The sequence below is a fragment of the Emiliania huxleyi genome, assembly GCF_000372725.1.
Source record: "Emiliania huxleyi CCMP1516 unplaced genomic scaffold EMIHUscaffold_108, whole genome shotgun sequence".
NCBI lineage: Eukaryota > Haptophyta > Isochrysidales > Noelaerhabdaceae > Emiliania > Emiliania huxleyi.
Window position 1 is genome coordinate 451,508 of NW_005201912.1, and position 22,381 is coordinate 473,888.

Genomic DNA, 22,381 nt, shown 5'->3' on the forward strand with positions numbered 1-22,381 from the left:
GGTCATGACTGACCGCCCCAGGTCCCCACGTTCAGCGAGGAGTCGTCCGTGTAGATAGATATAGAAAGGCGAAGAACAGAGCCCCCCTCGCGGCGAAAGCCTGGCCTGCACATTTAAAGTCACCCCCGCCACCCAGCCACCCACCCACCCACACCACTAGTGAGTTCGGAGGGCCGAGCTTTTGCTATCATTCATTTTGCTATCATTCACAGCTGCAAGCCCGCCTGAGTTCGTCGGGCCGAGCTTTTGCTTTTGACATCAAGCCGACGAGTGTCCAAGGCGATCCTCTGCTTTGCGCCCTCGCCCTCGCCTCCTGCCCCTCCGCTGGCCGGCGAGAAGCGACCCCCGCTCCCATCCCACTCACAGGTGCGTCGACGCTGCTTCGTGGGCGCCTGCGCCCCCTCCACTCGTAGACCACACGCCACTCCCACCGACGCACAAACCAAGCAAGCCACACAGCCCCCGCCACTGAGTTACACATCCCCGGCGCAAATTCGGGGGCGGCGTCATCGGCGGCGCGCGCAATGCTTCGGCCTTCCCGGCAGCCGGGACGGCGCTCATCTTCCCACTACGAGAGCTTCGCTCTTCTGTCGACGACGCCTCTGCGCAGAGCGCGAGGGTCAGGCCGACTTCACCTCCGCCGGCTTGCCATCTTCACCCCATCGCCGCCCTCAATCGCCGCCAGCATCGCGATGGTCTTCATCACCGCCGCCATCATCGCCGCCGCCTTGATCATCTCCGGCATCATCATGCCCGCCGCCGCCGCACCCACGAGGCCGACGTCTTGGAGGCGCCTGCACTTTATGGTCTCGGCTGAACGGCGCGCGGCTCATCCCGACCTTCACTCCCATCGCCCGCTCCCACTTACCGCACTCGCAAACCCATCGCGAATCGACGCGCCTACCTCCCCCCCCCCCCTTCTGACTTCGCCTGCAGGTCGTGCGGCCCAGCCGCTCTCGGCAGCCCCGACTCCCTGCGTCCTGCGTGACGCCCGCTCCTTAGCCCACGCCCTCGCCATGGCGCCTTCCTCGCCGCCGTCACCACCGGTCACCGCCGCCCTCGCCGCTCCGCCCGCCCTCGGCCGCCCTCGCCACGCCCTCGCCGCCGCCCTCGCCGCCGCCCTCGCCGCCGCCGCCGCCACCCTCGCCGCCGCCCTCGCCGCCGCCGCCGCCGCCCTCGCCCTCGCCCTCGCTACCGCCAGCCCTCCGCCAGCCTCGCCGCCGCCTCCGCGCTACCTTCCGCGCCACCGCTACCCTCGCCGCCTTGCCGCCTTGCCGCCTTGCCGCGGCGCACCCTCGCCGCCCCACCATCGCCCATGTCAGCGCCGCCGCCGCCGCCGCCGCCGCCGCCGCGTCGCCAGTGCCTGCCTCCACTACCCGAGCCGACTCCATTTGCACCGCCGTCGCCCTGGCCGCCGCTGCCCTCGCCGCCGCCGCCGCGCGCCGCCGTCCTCGCCGCCGCCGCCCCCTCGGTCGCCGCCCGCGTGTAGCCGCCGCCCTCGACCTCGCCAGCCGCCGTAGCTGTCGCTCAACTTTCGCGTTCGGACTTTGTCTCCCCCTTCCCCTCCCCTTCAGACCCCGTCCCATCACATGCCACCTAGCCTTTTAGAAATCTATAGCCTGAGCCCCCTCACACCCCTTCCGATGCCCGGCGTGTCAGGCTCTAGATCTATGTCCATGCTTGTGCTACTCACGATGCTCGTGCTGCCTGCGGCGGCTCTCCCGTCGCGCGAGGCCCTGTTTGCGAGCGTCGCGCCAGGCGGCAAGACCGAGTTCAAGCCCGTCCAGAACCCAAGGCTCAAGGACGTCAGCGGCATGTCCTACGTCGGCGGCGGCTCTTTCATCACGGTGCACGACATGAAGGGCTACGAAAATATTATGTGGCCGCGGGTGAGCCTGGTGCAGATTGCTTTCGACCTCGCGATCGGAATCCAGGTTGCCACCGCCATCCCCGCCACCACCCGATCGCGACCTCGCCCAGCGCCGCGCTCCCTCCTCATCACCGAGCGCAGCACCTCCCTCCCCCCCCCCCAAGCTCGTCCCCAATTTCTGCTCCGTCGTTATCACCCAGCGCGCCAACCCAGGTTGCGGAAATCGCCTACGACGAAAAGGATTGGCCAACCGACCGTACGTGCACCCGCACAAAGAAAGAGAAGACGCACACGTACAAGGGGCCCAACGATCTGGAGAGTGTTGCCGGCATCCCTGGCAAGCCGCATCTGGTTCTTCTGTGCGAGAGCACCAACTCGCGCAATGACAAATGCAGCAGCACCAACTCGCTCGACAAGGACTTCCCTGCCGACCGCATCTACCTGGCAGAGGTGAGCCTGAGCGATAACAGCGACGGCGCCCCCGACGGCGTAACGGCCGTCTCGATCTCGGACCACACGAGCTTCTCAAGCTTCACCTACTCCCACAACGTGGAGGGCACCGCGGTCGCCCGCTATGGGTCGTCGGAGGACAGGTACCTCTTCCTGTGGGCCGACCGCAACGAAACCACCATCCGCTGGGCCGACCTGGAGCTCGAGCCCAACCTTGTCATTCACAAGGAAAAGGGGAGCATGTCGTTCGAGTTATCGACCTTTGCTTCGTGGTCCAACCGCCCTCGACATCTACCTCGTCACGTCGTACGACGCCGGCTCCGAAGCTTCTAACGCCATGGTCAGTGCCGACAACGGCCCTTACAGGAGTGCGACGTCAATAATCGGAAACGTCGACACGACCGACGGGAACGTTGTGATCTACAACGAACCGGGGAAGGTCTCGCACCACGAAGGGTTTAAGGTCGAGACAGTTGCTCGCGCCCAGAACATCTCAACCAACCCCTTCATGACCAAGTGCGTGCCCCTTCTGTACTTTGCGTGCCCCCTCTCACCAATTCACTACACACATACCTCCGCGCCCCAGGCACCCGGCGACCTTCATCGGCTCGGACGACGAGAACTACGGCGGCACCATCCGCAAGATTCAGTTTGGCCTGGGGGAGCCCTAGGAATGCGGCCGCTCAGCTCGCGGGCCACCAGCCCACGATCCGCTCCCTCTGTCGCGGGTCGCAAGGGGGTTGGTCCCGCTGCATGACGCGCACTAGGAGCCGCCGCCGCCTCTCTCTGGCGGCATCCAGATAGGGGCTGCCCGGACAGCGCGGCGGCGTGGCAAGCACCCGCGCGCCACAACGAGCGTGGCGGGCGACGCCTCGGGCCAAGACTGTCTGTGCACACGTACACACACAGCGCGCTACATCGCGCTCGGCTCTCGCGCTCCCCGGACTGCTATCCCCACTGTGTCTGAGTGTCTGAGCTCTGACACTGCTTTATAAATAAGCCTTCTCGACCATCGTCCATCGACCAGGTTGCAGGTACGAGTTATGATTCCGAGAGACCGGCGACATCTACCTCGTCACGTCGTACGACGCCGGCTCCGAAGCTTCTAACGCCATGGTCAGTGCCGACAACGGCCCTTACAGGAGTGCGACGTCAATAATCGGAAACGTCGACACGACCGACGGGAACGTTGTGATCTACAACGAACCGGGGAAGGTCTCGCACCACGAAGGGTTTAAGGTCGAGACAGTTGCTCGCGCCCAGAACATCTCAACCAACCCCTTCATGACCAAGTGCGTGCCCCTTCTGTACTTTGCGTGCCCCCTCTCACCAATTCACTACACACATACCTCCGCGCCCCAGGCACCCGGCGACCTTCATCGGCTCGGACGACGAGAACTACGGCGGCACCATCCGCAAGATTCAGTTTGGCCTGGGGGAGCCCTAGGAATGCGGCCGCTCAGCTCGCGGGCCACCAGCCCACGATCCGCTCCCTCTGTCGCGGGTCGCAAGGGGGTTGGTCCCGCTGCATGACGCGCACTAGGAGCCGCCGCCGCCTCTCTCTGGCGGCATCCAGATAGGGGCTGCCCGGACAGCGCGGCGGCGTGGCAAGCACCCGCGCGCCACAACGAGCGTGGCGGGCGACGCCTCGGGCCAAGACTGTCTGTGCACACGTACACACACAGCGCGCTACATCGCGCTCGGCTCTCGCGCTCCCCGGACTGCTATCCCCACTGTGTCTGAGTGTCTGAGCTCTGACACTGCTTTATAAATAAGCCTTCTCGACCATCGTCCATCGACCAGGTTGCAGGTACGAGGTAGGGGTGGGGGACCAGGTGGTCCGACGTCGCCCACGCCCTCATAGTGATGCTAATAGGTCCTGGGGCTGGGCGCCCCTAGGGGTCCCTCACCCGGCTGGTATAGCTCCTTGGGCTTGGATACCGCCCGTTTCGGGCGCCCTCCGGGGGCCCCTTGCGCTCGGGCAGCAGGGGCATTGGCCCCAGACCCCCGGGGCGAACCCTCCGAGGCGCGACCGGCCTGATGGGCAGAGCGTGTCATCGGTGTCGATCTTTGCGATCAGAGCGAGCGCAAGGCCAAGCCGGTCCTACCGGCGATGCGCACGCGCTCGATGACACCCGCTGCGACCAGCGCTCCCGGTATGCCCTCGTCGAGGGAGTTGCCGCCACGCGCAAAATCAAAGCTCATGACGAACTCATCCGGTGACTGGATGTGCGTGTCAGCCTGGGCGGGTGTCGAGAGGGCTCCGTGGGGTTGGTCAGCGGCGACGCTGTACTGCGCGTCCTCGCCGTAGGCCTCCTCGCCGCGCGCGTCGAGTTCGCCCTCGCCGAGGTGATCCGAGTAGAGGATCCAGATAGCCAGCTCGCCCCGGTCGATCGTTCTTCTGCTTGGTCAGATACATGGGCAGCATCGCGTTCCCTCCCACCCGCTTGGGCACTGGAAGCGGCAGAGCCACCTTGTTGGACATCCACGAGTCGCCTGGGGTGAAGACCACAGACGCCGCAAACTTCTCCGGTCGCACGACTGGCGTCGGCGCTTTGGATGGCGGCGGAGCCCCGCGACGCTCGAGCGCCGCCTGCAGGCGCTCTGCCTCGTCGAGCTTGTCGCTGATCGACCGGTTGCCCTCTTGTAGCTGTAGGGCCGACTTGAGATGCATGATGCTGACATCGACCTCCTTGGCGGCCACTTTGCGCAGCCGCAGGGCCTCGGCAGCGTCTGTCTGGCCGCGCGCCTCCGCAGCGTCGACCAGCCGAGAGCGTAGGGACTGCACCCCGAGCGTGGCTCGTCCGAGCCTGAAGAGCGCCTTTGCGTTGCCGCCCATCATCCTGGAAAGTTTCGCGGCGTCTTCGGCGTCGTACGAGCTCGTTTGTACGCGTGGACGCGCTCCTCGCCGTAGCCGCTCATCGCATCAGCGAGCTCGAGATGGCAGGCCGCCCGGTTGTTGAGCAGCGGCAGCAATGTGCCGATGTTGAGGCCGTCTCCGCGCCCGTTACGCGTTAGGACCGCCGAGCGCCTCGTCGTAACCTGCGCAGCGCGCCGTGGTAATCTTTGCGACGGAAGCACTCGTTCCCTGCGTTCTTGAGCTGCTCAAGCGCGGCCCCGACATCGCGGTGAGCCAGCGATACGTTTTCTTTTGATCGGGCTTATCCGCTCGTTAACGCGTCCAGCCTTCACGCGACCCCCTCCCCCTCCTCTGACACGAGCGCCACCATGCGTCGCACCGCCGCCTCGCCGCCGAGCGCCTCGGCCAGCTCTGGCGGCACGCCGCGGGAGATGCAGACCTTGGCCTGCGCCTGCTCGCTCATGAAGGGCGCGACGCACCTGCCAGAGGGAGAGGAGGGAGAGGGCGCTCTCGACGGGAGAGGGTGCGCACACACCGCCGCCCTAGCCGCCTCCCCCTCCCCCGCGCCGCGCACCGCCAGACCAGCGCGGCGACGGTGGGCGCGTTGAGGACGTAGCACTTGTAGAGCAGGTCGGGGAAGTGCTCGCTCCCAATGGCGAAGATGCGCTTGATCGCCGGCCGGTGGGCTCGCACCTCCGGGAGGGGGCGGGTGGCGTGGGTGGAGTGGCTGGGGGTGGGGCACCGGGAGAGGGCTCGACACTCGGTCTGATGCGCGGCTGTCTCCCGCGGGAGGGACCAGAGGGGCCACCTCGGAGTCAGGCCCCTAGGGTCGACGAGGTGTCTCGAGAAGTGTCTCGGAAGTGTCACCTCCGAGAGGAAGCTCCAGGCAGAGAGGTCGGCGCAGTCGTACACATCGTACGTGCCGCGGACGGGATCGCCGCGCCGCCGGCTGCTGTCGCCGAGCAGCCGCTGCGCGCCCTCGAACCAGAGCGCGACGAAGTGCATCAGCTCCTCCTCGTCAAACGCGGCGAGCGTCGCCGCCACCTGCAGCTGCGACAGCCTCGCGTAGCAGACAGGGCTCCCGTCTGGCACCTCGCTGCCGGGCAGGTAGGCGAACGGCCACCGGTCCCTCGCCGGGTGCTCCTCCACAGCTCTCCAGAGCTCGGCGTCGTCCGCGACGAGGCCATTCGCCTGTCGGAACGAGAGCGTGTCGGCAATGCGCACTGCCGCCGCCTCAGGATCGTTGCCGCCGGTGCGGAGGTAGGCGAGCGCGCACGCGTCGCCGCCGCCCCTGGCGTGGCGGAACTGCCGCCACGCCGGCTCGAGGGAGGCCCAGTCGGCTAACCGCCGCAGCGATTGCACAAGCGCGGCCAGCGCGGTTGCCTCCTCAGAGTCGTCCAGCTCAGAGTCGCACTGGGAGGCCGACGCCAGAGCCGCACCAGCCACGGCGGCTGCTGCTAGCCACGAATGACCGCGGCGATGCCGAACGGGGAAAGAAACGTGAGCAGGCGCACGGATTAGGGAGCGGCGTAGTAGCACGCCCAGCATCGGCAGGGTCGCGAAGAAGAATTTTACCGCGATCCGGCCTGCGCTTCTTAGCTCCCCGGCCCTGGATGTGCGGTTAATGACTGCACTCCAAGTGCTCCAAGTGCGTGCAGACGATGTAGAGTGTGCTGTTTAAAATCCCTGTGTGGTGGCGGCGTGCCGTCCTCCCATCCCCCCCTTGGCCTTGCGTTGTCTGTTTTCTTTCTTTGTGATCTGTGATCTGTGAGGGTCCGCCCGCAGGCGCATTTTGTATACCGAGGCGGTGCTCAGTGCCGAGCGCAGGCAGAGCCCACAGGTTGGACCTTAAGACAGCGTTGTAGATCCCTGGGCGAGGGTGGTGGAGAGGGCGGTCCGGCGGCGGAGCACCCACCTCCTCCCGGCGTGCCGGGAGGCAGGATGTCATCCCCCGTGATCCAGACTACCCCGTTGGAGGTAGGCCGCTCGTCTAGCCAATCAGCCTTAAGCGAGCGGCCTGGCCACGTTGGAGTTGGGGCCAGACATGACAATGCTGCTCCGCAAGCCGCGGAGCGCAGACGCCGGCGCGGTGAAGGCGGCGGCGAGCGCGAGGCACAGCGCGAGGAGGAGGAAGCGGAACATGGTTTCTGCGGGACAGGGATGACCAAGGGTGGTGATACGCGTGCACCGTCGGTGCGTTGTCGGGAGGCCCTATCCAGTGGGGCGTGTTAGAGGTGCTCTCTGGTGCGAGCGATCTCTTGGAAATCCGAGTTACGGTGCTTTCTTTTTTCGACGAGAGCATTTTTCTGACATCTTCCGCCTCTCACACCCTCACTGTCTCGATGTGAGCTTCTTGTTTCATCAACCTATCTGTGAAACAGCTGAGAGGCCATCATGCCATCATTCGCCTTACACGCCGTTTATACATACCGCATCGACCATGTCGAGAGAGAGATCTCTTCTTCTCTCTTCTTCTTCGACCAGGGCGGTGGGCCGCGGCGACGCCATGATACGATGAGATGAGACGCACGGTACGACGCAGCGCCAGCTGGCTTGCTGTGCCTCACAAGGCGATTCCAAGGCAATTTCTTCTTGGTAAAATTCTTATTGTATCTTGCGCCCCAACGCTCCCCATAATAACAGCACAGATCTCCGCCAAAGACTGGCCCAACGCACACCACAACAGCTCTCGTCATCGTTCCGTTGGGCTGCCGCTGGGTCGAACGCGGCTTGTTGTGTTGTTGTCGAGTTGTCCTTGATCCGTTCATGGCCGTCAATGTCAATGTGTCGCTGGCGGTGAACGAGACAGAGACGTACATGTCTGCGTCGGACATGTTTGTCATCGGTGGCGCTTTGTACGGCGTGTTTGTGTTCTTCTTCATTTGCAGCATGTGCTGCTCGCTCGGTCCAGTGGTTCAAATGATGAAAGAGCAGACAAGACAAGCTGCTTCACCGGAGGCGAAAAAGGAAGCCATGCAATCCGCTATGAAGGACGTGTATACTGACGTGTATACTGTGTACATGGGACAGTGTGGCGTCATGTCTCCCTTCTTCTTTGCGATCACCTCAATCATCTTTGCCGGTGGCATGCTGCTCGACCAGAACACGACGCTCACCGTCTTTATAGGCAGGTAAGTACTGAGCCGCTTCTCCATGAATGGCAGCAGTCGTGGATGGAGAAGCGGCTCAGTAGAGTTCGACCGCATTATAAGGATCCCGTAGAGCAGCCCAAGGAGCAGGCAGAGCCGCCGCCGCCGCCGCCGCCGCAAGAAGGCGAAGCGGCTGACAGGTACCAAGATTTATCCGAGCCAATGCTGAATGTGGTTGCGATGGGAGCTGGCCAGTGCTTGCTGATGGGTTATTACACATATGCCATCTACACTTCCGAGCCGGACTTCACCAGCAGCCAAACTTTCCTCTTCTACTTTACTGGCGCTGTGATACAGATCATGCTCATCGTGCAGAAAGGTGGCCTCCTTGTCTATGACAACACCATGTTCAAATTCTGGCTCTTTGCGCGCGCTACCTGTAATCGGGGAGGAACCCTGAGTATTGCTGACAAGCGTGGCGCGTTTAAGTTCGTCTCTGTGAATCGCATGGGCCTCCGTGTGCGCATCTTTCTCTGGACTCTGGTGAACGTCTTTGGCACAACCTTCCTTGTTTTATCGATCCCGCTACTGTTGAGCACAGCAGAGACCCACTTGGACTTCGTGCTCAATGCAGCAGCAAGCATCTTCATCATCGAGCTGGATGACATTGAGCCTAAGAAGTTCGTTGCAATTGAAGGTGGGAAAAGAGGGGCGCGGCCTGGTGCTGGGGAATGCGATGTTCCATGAATCCCCAGCGTGACCCCCATCGGGGATCGCGGCCACTGGGCAGCGAAGGTCGGAGTGGGTGATGGAGGCCTCCAGCGCGAATGACGGGGCACGGAGGCGGAGAAAATGGGGCAGGGCGCGGGCCGAGAGGGAGAGGCGGACGGACAGGGGCATTCGAAAGCGCGGATGAATGTGGGCGTCCTGGGCGGCTGGGCGGGCGTTCTCGGACTAGGGCATGTACACTCACATTTGTCCACCACTAACCGCCGCACCTGGTACAGTACAGGGCGGAGCTGTTAGAGCTGTAGGTTCTGGGGTCTAATCTCGCACTGGAATGCCTTCTGGATGAACCGCGTCGATCACCGACCGCACAGGGCCGGCGCGCGCCGCGCCGGCCTGTGACTGCGCCGTAAGAACACAGACCGACCGAAACACACTCCGACTGATTGATTGATGGGAAGGCGAAACACAGTCCGACCAACGACTGGGACACCAACGCGGTATGGCGAAGAGGTATTTTCTTCTCTATAACAAGGCTGTGAAACAGCTGGTGTGAAATTGCTCCCTGTGACTCGCCTCGGTTGTTCTCAAGAGATGTGCGTCTCGCAGATCGCAGGTGCTCCCAGAGGTTGCCATTCACCTTTCTGACGCACCGCACACCGCACAGATGTTCCGCTTCCTCCTCCTCGCGCTGTGCCTCGCGCTCGCCGCCGCCTTCACCGCGCCGGCGTCTGCGCTCCGCGGCTCGCGGAGCAGCATCGTGATGGACGGGTACAAGACTGGCACCTGGGGTGCGTACAAGGCACCCGACGGCCCGCAGAAGATCGGTCACACCGCCATCGCCGTCGGGGAGAGGGGGGACGGCACTGCTTCTGCAGCGTGCACCTCGATCCTGTACCGTGTTTGTTATGACCCCCCCCCCAATGAACACACCAGTGAGGGTGGGCGAGACGATCGAGGGGTCCCGTACCATGCGGAATCGACCCTATCAAGTGCTCAAGTGCTCAAGAAAGGTGAAGAACAGCCAGGCTCGGACTGGACACCAGCGCGGTATGGGTGGACGCGGGACAGATGATGACGACGCGCACGAGCGACACACAGACACAAACAGGCTCACACACAAGGCCCCGCCGAACGCGTGCGTAGTCGCTCCGCCGAGGCCCGAGCCGCCGAACGCCGTGCGTTTCTCGGAAGAGGCGTGCTGTGGATGGGAGCAGCCAGCACGTCCGTCCCCGGGTGAGTTGGAGAAAGTTCTAAACATGTTTGCTAAAGTCAAAGTACAAAGATTATCTTCTTAGAGCCGTAGTTTTTCAAGAGGCTAGTACTTGGCTATAGCCTCGAATGACGATCGAATGCGTCCCTTCTCAGTAGTAAAGAGCAAGACATCGGAAATCTGCGCTGCGCCGAGGAGGCGCATCCTGGTTCCCAATGTCGACTGCCTGGTGATACACGTAGTTGGATGTGATATCTGGCGACGGCTCCCAGCCCCCGTGTGATGAGGCGTCTCCAATCTCAAGTTTCACTGTGGAGTCGCTGTCCCACTGTTTGAAGAGGATTGCTTCGCGATTCGTCATGTTGGGGAAATAGTGCCATTCGTGCCTGGGATACGCCTTCAGTAAGGGGAAGAACTTTGCTTGCGGGTCTAGAGATGCCGCCGACAAAAGAGCAAGGGGATCGCGCTGCACGGCGTGTGCCGGGTCCAATGAGGTCCACACGTTCCAACCTATTACGCGCTTGGCCTTTGCATTCCTGAAGGCGGCCCCCTGCTGCCGAAACGCAAAGGTGTCTGAATGAGCGCCGCGCTGATGCGTCAGACCCGAACGACGAAATGTATGTCGAAACACATGCACTTCTTGGGCGTTCGTACGTCTTTTTACTACCTCAGCCACGCGCTCGTATTCATGATCCTCGAGCTCGACAGGATCATGACCATCCATGATCTCGCTTCGCCAAAGAAGCGGCGCCTCGAGCTGCAGCAGCTCGAAGCCGTCTTTCTCGAGAGTAGGCTTCGACTTTCGCCCGTTGAGTATTGTCATCTCTTTCCCTCCATCACCCAGGTACTCGATTGATCCCACCATGGAGTCCTGCAGGATGATAGCCTCCGGCTTGAGACTGCCATCTCCGGTGCCGCAAAACGGCGCACCAGACGACTCTGGTGGCGGAGACTCGTGGTCGACGTCGCTCGTCTCGACCAGCTGGCGGCGAGCTGCGGGAGACGGCGGGCGCGACAGGCCCGTGACCCCTTCCGCCAACCTCTTGGCGGGCGGCTCGCCGGTGGCGCAGCCGAGAAGAAGGGCAGAGACGAAGAAGACGAAGAAGACGAAGAAGACGCGCATTTTGGAAGACGCCGTTTACAGCTTTCGCTTTTCTTTCGGCGCAGGCGGAGGTGCAGGTCTTCATAAAATAAATTATTTTCGAGGGGAGAATCGCGAACGGAGGAAAAAGAAAACGGTGCGGGTCCAAGCCTTCCGAAACCATCGCAGAGCCGCCGAACGCGTAGTCGCTCCGCCGAGCCGCCGAACGCGTGCGTTTCTGTAGGGCTCCGCTAAAAGATGCCCGCGGCAAACATCGGCAGGGGGCACAGGCGCCTTGTTGCCGATTTGAAGCTCACGAGCTCGCTTGCGAGCCAGGGCAAGGACACGGCCGGCGACGGAGAGCTCGGCTGGAAGGGGGCCTATGTGCGTTTTGGCAACACGGAGACCGGGCTGCTCAAGTTGGTCAAAGGGCGCGGCAAGTGGTCTCCGTCGGGAGCGACGGCAGCGGCGGTGGCGGGGGAGGAGGAGGAGGCCGAGGAGGAGGGGGAGGAGGGGGAGGAGGAGGATGCCCCCAAGGGAAAGCTCCAGCAGCTGGATGGCGATTACCGCTTTGCGCGGGAGCAGGATTGCGATCTACGTTTGTTTGATTTTGAGGCTTTCGGAGGCTTTGGAAAGGAGGTTCGCAGCACCCTGAGGGAGGCGGCGAACCAGCTGAGCAACAAACTTTCGCACGCTCAGCACCTGGACGAGGTCACATGGACCACCAAGAACTGGCACGGGCTGCAGATGCAGCGCTTGTCTGTCGTCCTCCACACCGCCGTGGCGTGGCAGACGGTGAACGAGCTAGCGTGCGGGGAGAGCGGCATTGTGCATGGTGCGGAGTGCATTGCCGTTCTTAACGGAGTCGCTTAGGCGGCTCCGGTGGTGAGCCGGTGTGTGTGCCAGTCCGCGCCAGTCCGCGCCCTTGTCGTGCCAGTGTGCTGTGAGAGAGGCTTGCGTTTTAAGAATTCTTTTGCGCGCGCCCGGCTAAGAGAGGGGCGCCAATCACGAGTGGTCGGAGAGGTGTTTTCGACACCGAGTGTATGTTCGTCCCGCGCCTCCTCCTCTCCGCCCTCCTCCTCGTCGCGCCGCCGGCGAGTGGTGCACGTCTCTCCGGGCTTCCAAGTCTCGCCTCCGCTCGCGATCGTGCCGGCGCCGCGCTCCTTCGCGCAGTCGATCGAGACAGGGACGGGGAGGTGCGTTCCCCCGCCACCGCGGCCACGCCGCTTGGCCGCTTCTTCCCTGCACCTCGCCGCCGCCTGCGCGCCCGCTCCTGCTCCCCGCCACTGACGCCGGCCTCCCTCCCGCCGGAGCAGGTCAGCCTGGAGGACCTCGAGCGCTGCGTCGCCTCCATTGGCAGGCCGGTGGCCGGCGGCGCCCGCGCCGCGGCCGCCCTTTGGTCCCGCCACAGCGACGAGTGCCTCGCTGCCGCCGGCGCCGCCGGCCTGCTGTACGGCGGCCCATTTGCGTACTCGGTCCTCTTTGTGCGCGCCTTCACGGGGGTTGGGTGGGCTGCGGTGCGCGGCGTGCTGTCGCGGCTGCGCGAGGCGTACCGCCGCGCCAAGGAGCTGCCGCCGAGAGAGACCGAGGCGCGCGCGGCGCGCGCCGCTGCGCTTCGCTCCGAGCTTCGCTCCCTCGCGATCGAGTGCGAGGCGACCGAGAGAGTCCTATTCCTCTCGGCGCACAGGGGCGGCAGGGCGGCGCCGAGGAGCGCGCGCACCACCGCGGCGGAGGCGCGCCGCGCCGCGCTCCTCGGGCGGATGCGCGACGTGCGCTGCGAGCTCGACGCTCTCCCTCCCTCCCGCCGCGCGGCTCCCGTTCTCGCGGCGGCGGCGGCGCACGACCCACTCGCCCTCCGGGACTTGTGCCTGGCGCTGTGCGCGGCCGCCGGCGCCTCCCTCTCCGCCGCCACCTCCTCCGCGGCGCGCGCGCTCTCGCTCGGGGAAAGCGTCGGCGAGCGCATCTCTGGCCTCGGCGCCTGCGCGTCCAGAGAGGCCAAGGTGAGTCTCCCCTGCCGCCGCAGCGGCGGGGCAACCTCCCGTGAGAGCGTCGCCTCTTCCCACCCGCCTCTTCCCACCCGCCGCGCCGCCCGCGAGCCAGGTGCTGCTCCGCCGCCTCACGTCGGGCGGGTCGGCCGAGTGCGCCGCGCTGGGCACTGTCGCGCCGGGCGCCGCAGAGCGTGTCCTCACCTTCGCCTTCGGCCCGACTAGCTGGCCGCGGGCTCGCCGTGCAAAGGGGCGACTCTTCAACACCTCCTGCTGCGAGCAGGCCGGCTGGCTGGCTGCTGGCTCGCCGTGCGGCTGCAGGCGGCGTCGATGCGACTCCACGTCGCGCTGCTGTCGGCGCAGGCGGCCGGCGTAGCGCGCGTGCGCGCGCGCGATGCGGGCTGTTGTGTGAGCGCGTGCTGAGTCCGGCGCCCCTCTCCACGGCGCAGGCGCTGGTGCGTGGCCTCGGCTCCGCCGCCGCGTCCGCCTCGCCGCCGCGCGACCTCTCCTCGCGCGCGCTCGTGCCGGTGGTCGGCGGAGAGCCGCCCCGGCGCGAGGCGTTCGTCTGGGCACTGGCGCTCCTCGGCTTCCGCGCCGGCATGCGCGCCTCGCCGCCGCCCCTCCTCCGCCTCCTCCTCCTCCCGCTGTTCGCCGTCGAGGCGCCCCTCCCGCGCCGCCGAAGAACCCTCGCGTGCGGAGCTCGTGAGCTCACCGGCACCCGCACCGTCTGTGTAGGCCTCCCTTCGCGCCGTCGCCGCCCGCACGGTTCGCGCCGTCTGAGACGCAGCGGCGCCCAGAGCGACGTCGCATGCGAACCCCATCGACGGGAGCGGGAACGGCAGCGAGACGACCTTCCCGAGGTACAGTGCCCTGTTCACGGCACGGCCAACAGAGTCTGTAGATGATATGTGTGTTAAGTATATACCCGTCTGAGAGGCGATTGTCTGCGTGTACGTGGCTGGGTTCACAGCAGAAGAGGTAATAAATGTGGGGAACACTTGACGGTCGCGGCCTTCGAGTCGGCTCACTGGCACTATTGTAGAGGGATGTAGCCCTGGCCGGTGCGCGTGCCGCAGAGTGTTGAAGTTCCGGAGTGAAAATTCGAACGCGTTCTCTGTGACCAAAAAATGTCCACCTCAGAGTCTCTCAGAGGCACCTCCGCGCGGAGGCAGGCCGCCGCCGCCGGCGACACAGCTCCAGCTGTCGAACTGACCCGCAGCTCCTCTCAGAGCGGGACGACTGCGACGAAAGATGACTGAGGCGGTTGTCAGGAATCATCATACGGATCACATGGATCATGGTGGCCCTTTCATGACGGGAGACCGCCCGACCACTCCTGGGTGGCACTGCCGCCGGGGTGTCGCTCGACGTCCGCCTGTCGACAGCGTGCCGACAGCGACACAGACCATGTGGGACGCGTCGAGTGTCGACCTCTACTGCTTACGCAGCCTTCGAGTGTATCCTGGCTGTGGTCCCACACCCACTGGTGTCCATCTCAGAGACCGCAGGAGGTCATGAGGGTCGATGGGAGTGCCAACCCCACAATGCCTAAACGCGAAAGACCCAGCCCAGATAAGGGCAGGGTTCTGGGCGTGGCGATGTTTGCGGTGGTCTCCATGGGTGCGCTGGGCGACGGGCTGCGGCACGCACAGCAGAGCTGCACGGAAGGAGATAGGGGAAGGACCCTGCTGTGCGAGGGAAAGGACCTCTATTTCCTCACCCCTATCTCCTTCCTCACGGGCATCGTGGCCGGTGGGTACAGCAATGCGCACCCCGACGGGGTCGTCTCGACCCTCTTGACCGGGCACATGCGCATACCTCCTAATGCGCTGCTGCAGATCTGCCTGGGACGGGCCAAAGACGCCTCGGCGCGGACCATTCTGAGAGATAAAGCTGTATTGAGCCTGGCAATAGTCGTGGCGTTCTTCTGCGGCATCCTCGCTGGTGACGCCGTCGAGGACCGCGTTCGGGAGCGGTACGCGAGGAGGGAGTTCACGCCGGTCTTCACCCTGGTCGGAGGCTTCCTAGCGGCACTCTGCGTGGCGCACAGCCGACTCTGCGAGCGGTTCTTACTGCACCACCGAAGGTAGGAGGAAAAGGTGTAGGGCTCCGTTGGCGGCTGGCCATTAGGTAGCCATTCCATGTAGTCTGTAGAGGATGTAGTGTGTCGTCAGAGAGCGCTGCTGTAGACATGTAGAGCGCTGTAGAGCTGAATGAGCTCTACATCCGGCGCGTGGCGAACTGCCTCCGATGTAGAGCGCGGTTTTACTGTAGAGGATTGCTGAAGAGGGTCCGCTCCCACAGAGCAAAGCTGCTGGGAAGGCGCCGCGTGGTGACTGAAAAGACTAAGAGGTAGAGCCGCCGCGCTAAATGCGGGCGTCCCCGACCGAGCAGACTGAAGCTCTCATGGACGGCCCTGACTATCCCTGACACACAGAGAGGCACGGAGGGACTGGCGCGCACACTCACTGGCACGAGCGCGCCTCCTCCTCGAGCTTGGCACTTGGAGCACTTGGAGTGCAGTCGGCAACCTCACATCCAGGGCCGGGGAGCTAAGAAGCGCACCCAGCGGGCCAGATGATCGGTATCGTGTTGGGCGGTTTATTTTTCTGTTCGGCGGAATTGGCCAAACGAGAACACGAGTTTGCTTTTACCGTTCCTAATCTGCCTTCCGACGGCTGTTCCCACTCGCGAGCACCCCTGCTCCCCGCGACCATGCCGCACCACTTCGTCCGAGAGGCGATACGAGGTGGCGTCGGCTCCTCGCCCTACATGCTCGTCACCGACGCCAGATCCTTCGACGTGGCGAGCGTATGCTCCGCCTCTGTAGGCGCAAACCGCCCCAGGGAGAGGCACTTCTGAGAGACACCTCTAGGGCCCAGATCTGCACCGCCGCTGCGACCTTGGCGGTCTCCTCACCCCTTCCCCCCTCCCTCGCCCCGCAGCTACCAACGTCAACATCTGCCAGGCAAAGCCAATACCCCAGAAGCCAGCGATCTCGACGACCACCAGCTCTAGCACCCTGATCCCTATGCACACTTATAACGATTGACGGCCTCTGTTCTTCTGACTGCTCTTTCGGCACCTCTGACACCGTCTCCTCGCCCTGTGTGTCAGTACACGAACGGAGCCTTCGACCGGGACAATTGTAACCCGAACCACCTCAAGTTTGGCGATACGATCGGGATCCAGGTATGCCTCGAGAACCTCTCAACACGGCCGAAAATGTGCTACCACGACCCTGACGACGCTTCGGCGCTCATTTGTGTGGGAGCGGAGCCCGTCGATGCGGTGCTAAAGAAAGACGTGAGTGGAGCACCCGAACCCCCCCCCCCTTTCTCTTGGCAGTCGCCGCTGTGGCTGCCTGCCATTGCCTCCTCATCTCTCACCGGGCGGATCGCTCGTGGCGCAGGCAAAAATAGTCGTCTTCCTGGCCGCAAAGGACTCGCAGGTCACACCGGTCCTGCGGCCGGAACTGCTAAGGTATTTAAGCTACCTCCCGGGCGATACAGGGAGTGCGTTGGAGCCGTACAGCTTTGCGATGCAAGCGACCGAACACTGCACCAACGCCAGCACTTGCGCAGTAATCACCATAGACGAGGAGTTTCCGCTAATGCACTCTCCTGGTCAGACTTGCCTCGGCGTCATCGAGACGCTCGCCGTGGCAGAAGGAGACTACAGTGAAATCAACCCCGTCGAGACGAAGCTGCTGTTCTACAGCGGCGCCCGCAGCGGGCTAGCCGACCTAGTTATCAAGGACGAGAAGTGCTACGACGGCATCACAGGCGGGGCGGGCGGCTTCACTATTGCGGCCATGAACATCACGCACCGGTATGAGATACTGCAGGACCCGCACCTCCATTTCGCGCACGGCGGACGCGCCGACTTCAGGGGGCGGCATGGGCGCCTCTACTCCTTCTTCTCCGCTCCTGGGCTCGCTGTCAACTTGAAAACGGAGAACGCCACATTTCCGCTCGACAGGAAGCTGGATGGTAGCCCGCCGCTCATCGTACACGGCAGCTTTGTGACCGAGGCGCACGTGGTGGCGAGGGTGGGCGGCGACAAGCGCAAGCTGGCAAACTTCTCCTTTTGGGCGTCGCGTCTCGGCGAGAACAACTGGGCGTGGGACGTGGTGACGGGCTCGTGCGGCGGCCACAAGTTTAAGCTGGGTAAGGGCGGCCGCAAAGCGTGTGAAGAGGCGGTTGCAAGCGTCGCGATGGCGCACGCAACTTTTACGATTGGGGACGTCTCGGTGGTGGTTAAGGGGAGCCCCACGCACGCCATCGCGGGGCCGAGCCATCGGCTGGACGTCGGCTTCACCCTGCACGGCGACTACGCCGCGCGCAGCCTGCCACACGGCATTTTTGGCCAGTCCTTCTCGTCCAGTAAGTCGCGGAACGGCAAGCTCGACATTTACCCCGAGGAGGGCGAGTTCACAACCGAGGCGATGGCGGAGGTGAGAAGCCCCGCCAGTCGCCTCTCTTCCGCCCCCGCCCCGCCGCTCGCCTCTCACCCGCCCTCGCGCCAGCAGGGCGCCATCGACGGCGACGCCGCTCTGTACGAGGTGCCCGGGCCGTACGAGACCGACTTCATTTTCTCGCGCTTCAACGCTGCGCCGGCGCCAAAGCTGGAGCCGGCGCTGGTGGCAGAGATCGGACGCACCGCCAGCGCGTCGAGCGTAGAGTCTGCTAAGTAGCGATAGGTGCTTACAGCTGAATTGTATGAGAATTTACAGAAAAGGGACAAGTGTCTCGAGAGCGAGAACGAAAAGGGAGAAATCTCTCGCTAGAGCGCGCGCAGATTGTGTGCAGCGCGCTCTCTCTCGCCCTCTCTTTCCACCGCCTCGGCCGCGGCCGGCGCGCCAAGCCACGGCGCGGAGGCGCGGAAGTCCGCGGAAGCCGCGTCCACAGCGCTCTCTAAAGTAGAGTGGTTCGAGCCGTGGGGTCCGCCAGCTCCGAGAGAGGCGAGCGTGTAGGCTCGACGTTGGTAGCCGGCGACGGGGCGGCGCGGACGTGGCAGGGGACGTGGGCGACGACGCGCGCACACTCGCGGAGCGACCCAACCTCCGCCTGCAGCCTCGCGAGCGAGGCTTCGTGCTCGGGTGTGGGCGCCATCAGCTCCGCGACGACCGCGGCCACCGAGCCGCGACCCAGCGTCGGCTCGAGCCGCGCGTTGATCGCGTCCCTCGTCGCGTTGAGCAGGCGCGCGGTGATCGCCTTGGGCACAAGGTCGCACAGCGTCGCCTGCACGATGCCCACGTACGAGTCGAGCATGTGCACAAGCTTGAAGTGGGCGATACGGGCCGCCTCCGACAAGTCGCGCAGCGCCGCGTGCTCCTCCTTGAGTGGCGCTAGCACACCCGTTAGCCTGGCCGCCACCCCAGCGCCGGCCGCGGCCGTGGCGTCGCTCTGCGCGTCGTCGGGCTCCGCCGCGAGCGTCTCGTCGATGACGAGCTGCAGCTGGCGCTCCCACTCGTCGGCGACGACCTCGTCCTCGAACTGGAGCAGGATCTCGGAATTCAGGAGCGCGGGCGCGCCATACAGGTACAGCTGCTTCCGCTCGCCCCCCCTCGCCGGCTTTGCGGATGGCCGGACATCACCGGGGGAGCGGAGCTCGCGCCTATTCTCTCGCGACACGATTACCCGACCTCTAGCCCGATATGCGCGGCTGCACGCGCGAGGCTCGCGCCGGAGCTTGCACCCTTCGAGCTTGAGGGTACCCTTAGCTTGGGTCGTTTCGCCGTGCGGCTCGAACCACTGCAGGTGGCCTATTTGGAGGTCTCAGCCGAAGTTCAGGGATGGTTATTCAGAGAGGCGGCTTGAGAGCCGCTGCAGCTTGCCCGTGCGCAGCAGCAGCAGGTGGCGCGTGTGGCCCAGAGAGACGAACTTTTGGAGGCCGCCCGTCTTGATGCGCCGCTTGCGTGCGGGCCCCTCGTGCACCACGTCGTGCACCCTGTGGTTCGCGCCAAAGGCCGGCCCCATCCGTTTAGCGAGACGCGTCATTGCGCCGTTGAAGCTCTCGAGCTCCGACGGCCGGGCGACAAAGCTCGGGTGCGCCAGGTTGATGCGAGCGTTCTCCATGGCCACTAGCTCCTGAACGAGCGTCCGTGTGGGCGCCGCGTAGTCGGCGAGGATCCGGAGGCACGCGTCTCGCACCTCACCGGCGAGCCGCGGGAAGGCGCCTGAAGGACACCGCTTGCCGGTGTGAAGAGACACTGTTCACGGCACCCTGCTGGCTAGCCGCGGAGGTGAAGTCGCCCCCGATGCCGAGCTCCATCTCCCGCACGCTGCTCTCGAGGCGCTCGCGCACGCGCTCGACCAGCCGCACGCAGACCGCCTCGAACTTTGGGATCTGCTCGCGGACGAGGAACCGGAAGGCCTGGTCGACGTCGAAGATCATCCCGCCGACGCCCGCCATCTTCCGTGCCATCTGGTCGAGCTCGCCTAACCTCGTGCAGACATCTCGGGCTATCTCGTCGCCGTCACGCCATCAGGTCGAGCTCACCGAGCGAGTAGCAGGCGACCTCCGCGCGCAACTCGCTCATCAGGCCTAATCTCAGTCTCAAATGAATTTCGAGCAGCCGCCCCGCCTCCGCGTGCGTGCGGCTCGCCATCAGTCGCCGATGAAGAGCGACTCGATGTCGTGCCCCGCCGAGAAGGCGCGCGCACGCATCTGGCTCACCTGCAGTGGAGACGTAGCCGAGACTAGAGCGCTGAAACCGAGTTTGCCGAAATAGGAGACGGGCTGATAGTGTAGGCTCGCTCACCGCCATTGCCGCGCCCGGATTAAGCTGCGACGAGAAGGCGCTGCGCGCGTCGGCGACGACCTTGAACAGCGTTGCCTCGATGGCGGCGGGGTCGGCGAGGGCGGTGAGGCGCGCGAGCTCACCCTCGGACGCCTCGAGCCGCGCCGCGATCTGACTTTTGAGCTTGGGCAGGGAGCGCTCGATGTGCTCCACCAGCAGCGCCGACGAGGTCGCAACCAGCGCCTCCGTGCCGAGGCGCGCGCCGCTCATCGCGGGGCGGCCGTACACGCCGTGCTCCTTGAAGAAGGTGCGCTCGCGCGCGCGTGCGGCCGTGAGGTCGACGCCGTTGTTGATGTCCTTTTGGCCGCGGTTGACGACCCCCACGTAGCCGAGGCGCAGCTTGGGTGCGCGAGGGTCCTCCCCGAGGAGTGCAGTCGAGCAGTCGGTCCCTTCGTCCATCAAGTCAAGCTTGGTGAGCACACCGAGGGTGCGCTGCCCGTCGGGGTCGACCTCTCTCGCCAGCTGGATCGCGTCCGAGGTGACGAGGTCGCTGTGCGCCGGCGTCACGGCCAGCAGGATGGCGGCTGGTGCCTGGGCAAACTCCAGCACCATGGTCTTGATGATGTGAGGAGCGCTCGGGTCCATATCCGCGGCGTGTGCTTTGATGAGGCCCGGAAGGTCGACCAAAGTGAGGTCGGGCACGGTAGGCGAATAGTAGTGGAGGTAAATTGGCCTCGAAGAGAAGCCCTTTTCTCCGCACTCATCGATCGTCGCCTTCTCGATCGCCGAGCATATCTGCGCGTCGGTCGTGAGGCGCTGACCCGGGAGGTGGTTGAACTCGCCATACTCTTCGCTCGCGTGGTGCTGCATCATCAGCACGAGTGGGCGGCGAGTCACCGTGCCCGACCCGCGAGGCAGGAACGAGCGGCCAATCACGTTATCCAGCACGCTCGACTTGCCTGATGACTGCGCTCCGACGACCACAAACATTGGCAAGTCCAACGCTGCGCTGCCCTCTGGTAGCTTTGACTGCGCATCGACGAGGGCGTTGTTGAGCGCGATAGCGCCAGCCAGTCCGGGTTGCGCCATGGTCGGCATCGCCTTGGCGAGCGATCGTGGAGGTCGGCAATGCCTTGGCGAGCGATCGGCATTCGGATTGATTTTGAAAAAAGAATGCGACGCGGCTGAAAAAAGTACCCAGGGGAGGTTAAAAAGAGGGTAGGAAGTTTTTTAACCCTCTCATTGCTCCTTTGCCCACACCTCGCCCAGGTGAAGACGGCTCCGTCGGCGGTGAGGGTGGTGGACATTGAAGAAAAGAATTTCTTAATTAAGCGAGCGGCCTGCCGTTGGAATGTGTGTGTGTGGAGAAACTTCTCTTACTTTCCTTATTAGCGACCCAGGACCCGTCTCCCCGGGTGAAGGCGGCGGCATTGCAACGTACCGCCACACCTCGAGGCTCGAGTACCTCCCGGCTTCACAGGTATACTCGTCGTGCGCGTGGGGACGTGTCGCAACCGGGCCGGCCGCGAGTTGTCGTGCCCCACACATCACTGAGCTCTACTTGATGATTTGTGCTCTCTACACTTCCTTCCTGTGCATCACTGGGGGGCTGACCGCCCGCAGCGTTGTCCTTCTGCTCGGCGATTCCAACGACGTCAAAACGTGTGAGAGCTTGGTTAATGCAACGCGCTGCACTTTCTCGAAATCACTGGCGGCAGCTTGCTTCGAGAACGCGACTCTGGTGTGCATCGCGCAGTACCTCCACGGCTTCGTCTACCCGCAGTGGCCCGTCGGCAGGATTCGCAGGCATAGCTGGGAGCCTCACGACCCGGTGGCACGCATGGCTGATATCCTCCGCGAGGCTCAGCGCTCATTCGGCGCACCTACCCTAGTGACGCTGACTCTTGGCGTCTGGGAGTCGGTCGCCTGTGAGATGACCCCGGGGAACATACAGATGCTCTTCAACCGAACGTGGGTTGAGAAAGTCGAGCACTTGGTCCGCAGCGCAAGGGCAATTTTGAGGCCAAACACGCGGCTGGCTTGGGTCACGCAGCACCACAGCAATCCTCGCTATCGAAAGCACACCTTCCTACCCACTCAAATGTGCCGCAACGCCTTGCTACAGCAAATCTCTCTCCTTGGCACACACGTCGCGTGCCGGACGGCCTTGCCTGTCATCGACTGGAGAGGCACTGCCTGTCGACATGACTTCCCCTTCGAAGACAGTGTGCACTTCAAAGACGAGGCGTACCGGAGCCGCCTCGATCTCCTGCTCTCCTTCTCGCCATCGGCCGGTGTCTCTGCCTGCGAGGTAGTTACGGACTTTTGCCCGCGAGGTAACCAGCATGTCTGCTGAGCCTGA

The 22,381-nt window shown here is 64.1% G+C and overlaps 5 protein-coding genes across 5 annotated transcripts; 2 read left to right on the top strand and 3 right to left on the bottom strand.

Moving 5' to 3' along the window:
• The first annotated feature begins 2,589 nt into the window (after window positions 1-2,589).
• EMIHUDRAFT_439809 (hypothetical protein) lies at window positions 2,590-4,093 on the top strand. Its single transcript, XM_005792406.1, has 3 exons — window positions 2,590-2,836; window positions 2,907-3,612; window positions 3,683-4,093. The coding sequence occupies exons 2-3, from the start codon at window positions 3,434-3,436 to the stop codon at window positions 3,765-3,767; spliced, it is 264 nt and encodes an 87-aa protein (XP_005792463.1). The 5' UTR covers window positions 2,590-2,836; window positions 2,907-3,433; the 3' UTR covers window positions 3,768-4,093.
• Window positions 4,094-5,464: 1,371 nt separating this feature from the next.
• Window positions 5,465-7,322, bottom strand: EMIHUDRAFT_454382 (hypothetical protein; the record flags this gene model as incomplete). Its single annotated transcript, XM_005792407.1, has 4 exons — window positions 5,465-5,659; window positions 5,755-5,873; window positions 6,048-6,593; window positions 7,206-7,322. 4 exons carry the CDS (start codon window positions 7,320-7,322, stop codon window positions 5,509-5,511), a joined length of 933 nt encoding a protein of 310 aa, XP_005792464.1. The 3' UTR covers window positions 5,465-5,508.
• A 3,037-nt stretch (window positions 7,323-10,359) lies between these two features.
• Window positions 10,360-11,473, bottom strand: EMIHUDRAFT_223286 (hypothetical protein; the record flags this gene model as incomplete). Its single annotated transcript, XM_005792408.1, has 3 exons — window positions 10,360-10,781; window positions 10,863-11,201; window positions 11,446-11,473. The coding sequence occupies 3 exons, from the start codon at window positions 11,471-11,473 to the stop codon at window positions 10,360-10,362; spliced, it is 789 nt and encodes a 262-aa protein (XP_005792465.1).
• A 1,576-nt stretch (window positions 11,474-13,049) lies between these two features.
• EMIHUDRAFT_454383 (hypothetical protein) lies at window positions 13,050-14,245 on the top strand (the record flags this gene model as incomplete). The annotated part of the gene is made up of 5 exons (XM_005792409.1): window positions 13,050-13,289; window positions 13,390-13,489; window positions 13,558-13,655; window positions 13,724-13,927; window positions 14,010-14,245. Coding segments are annotated over 5 exons (812 nt in total), but the record flags the coding sequence as incomplete, so codon positions are not given.
• Window positions 14,246-20,151: 5,906 nt separating this feature from the next.
• EMIHUDRAFT_45912 (hypothetical protein) lies at window positions 20,152-21,033 on the bottom strand (the record flags this gene model as incomplete). The annotated part of the gene is made up of 1 exon (XM_005792410.1): window positions 20,152-21,033. A coding segment is annotated over one exon (882 nt), but the record flags the coding sequence as incomplete, so codon positions are not given.
• Window positions 21,034-22,381: the final 1,348 nt, after the last annotated feature.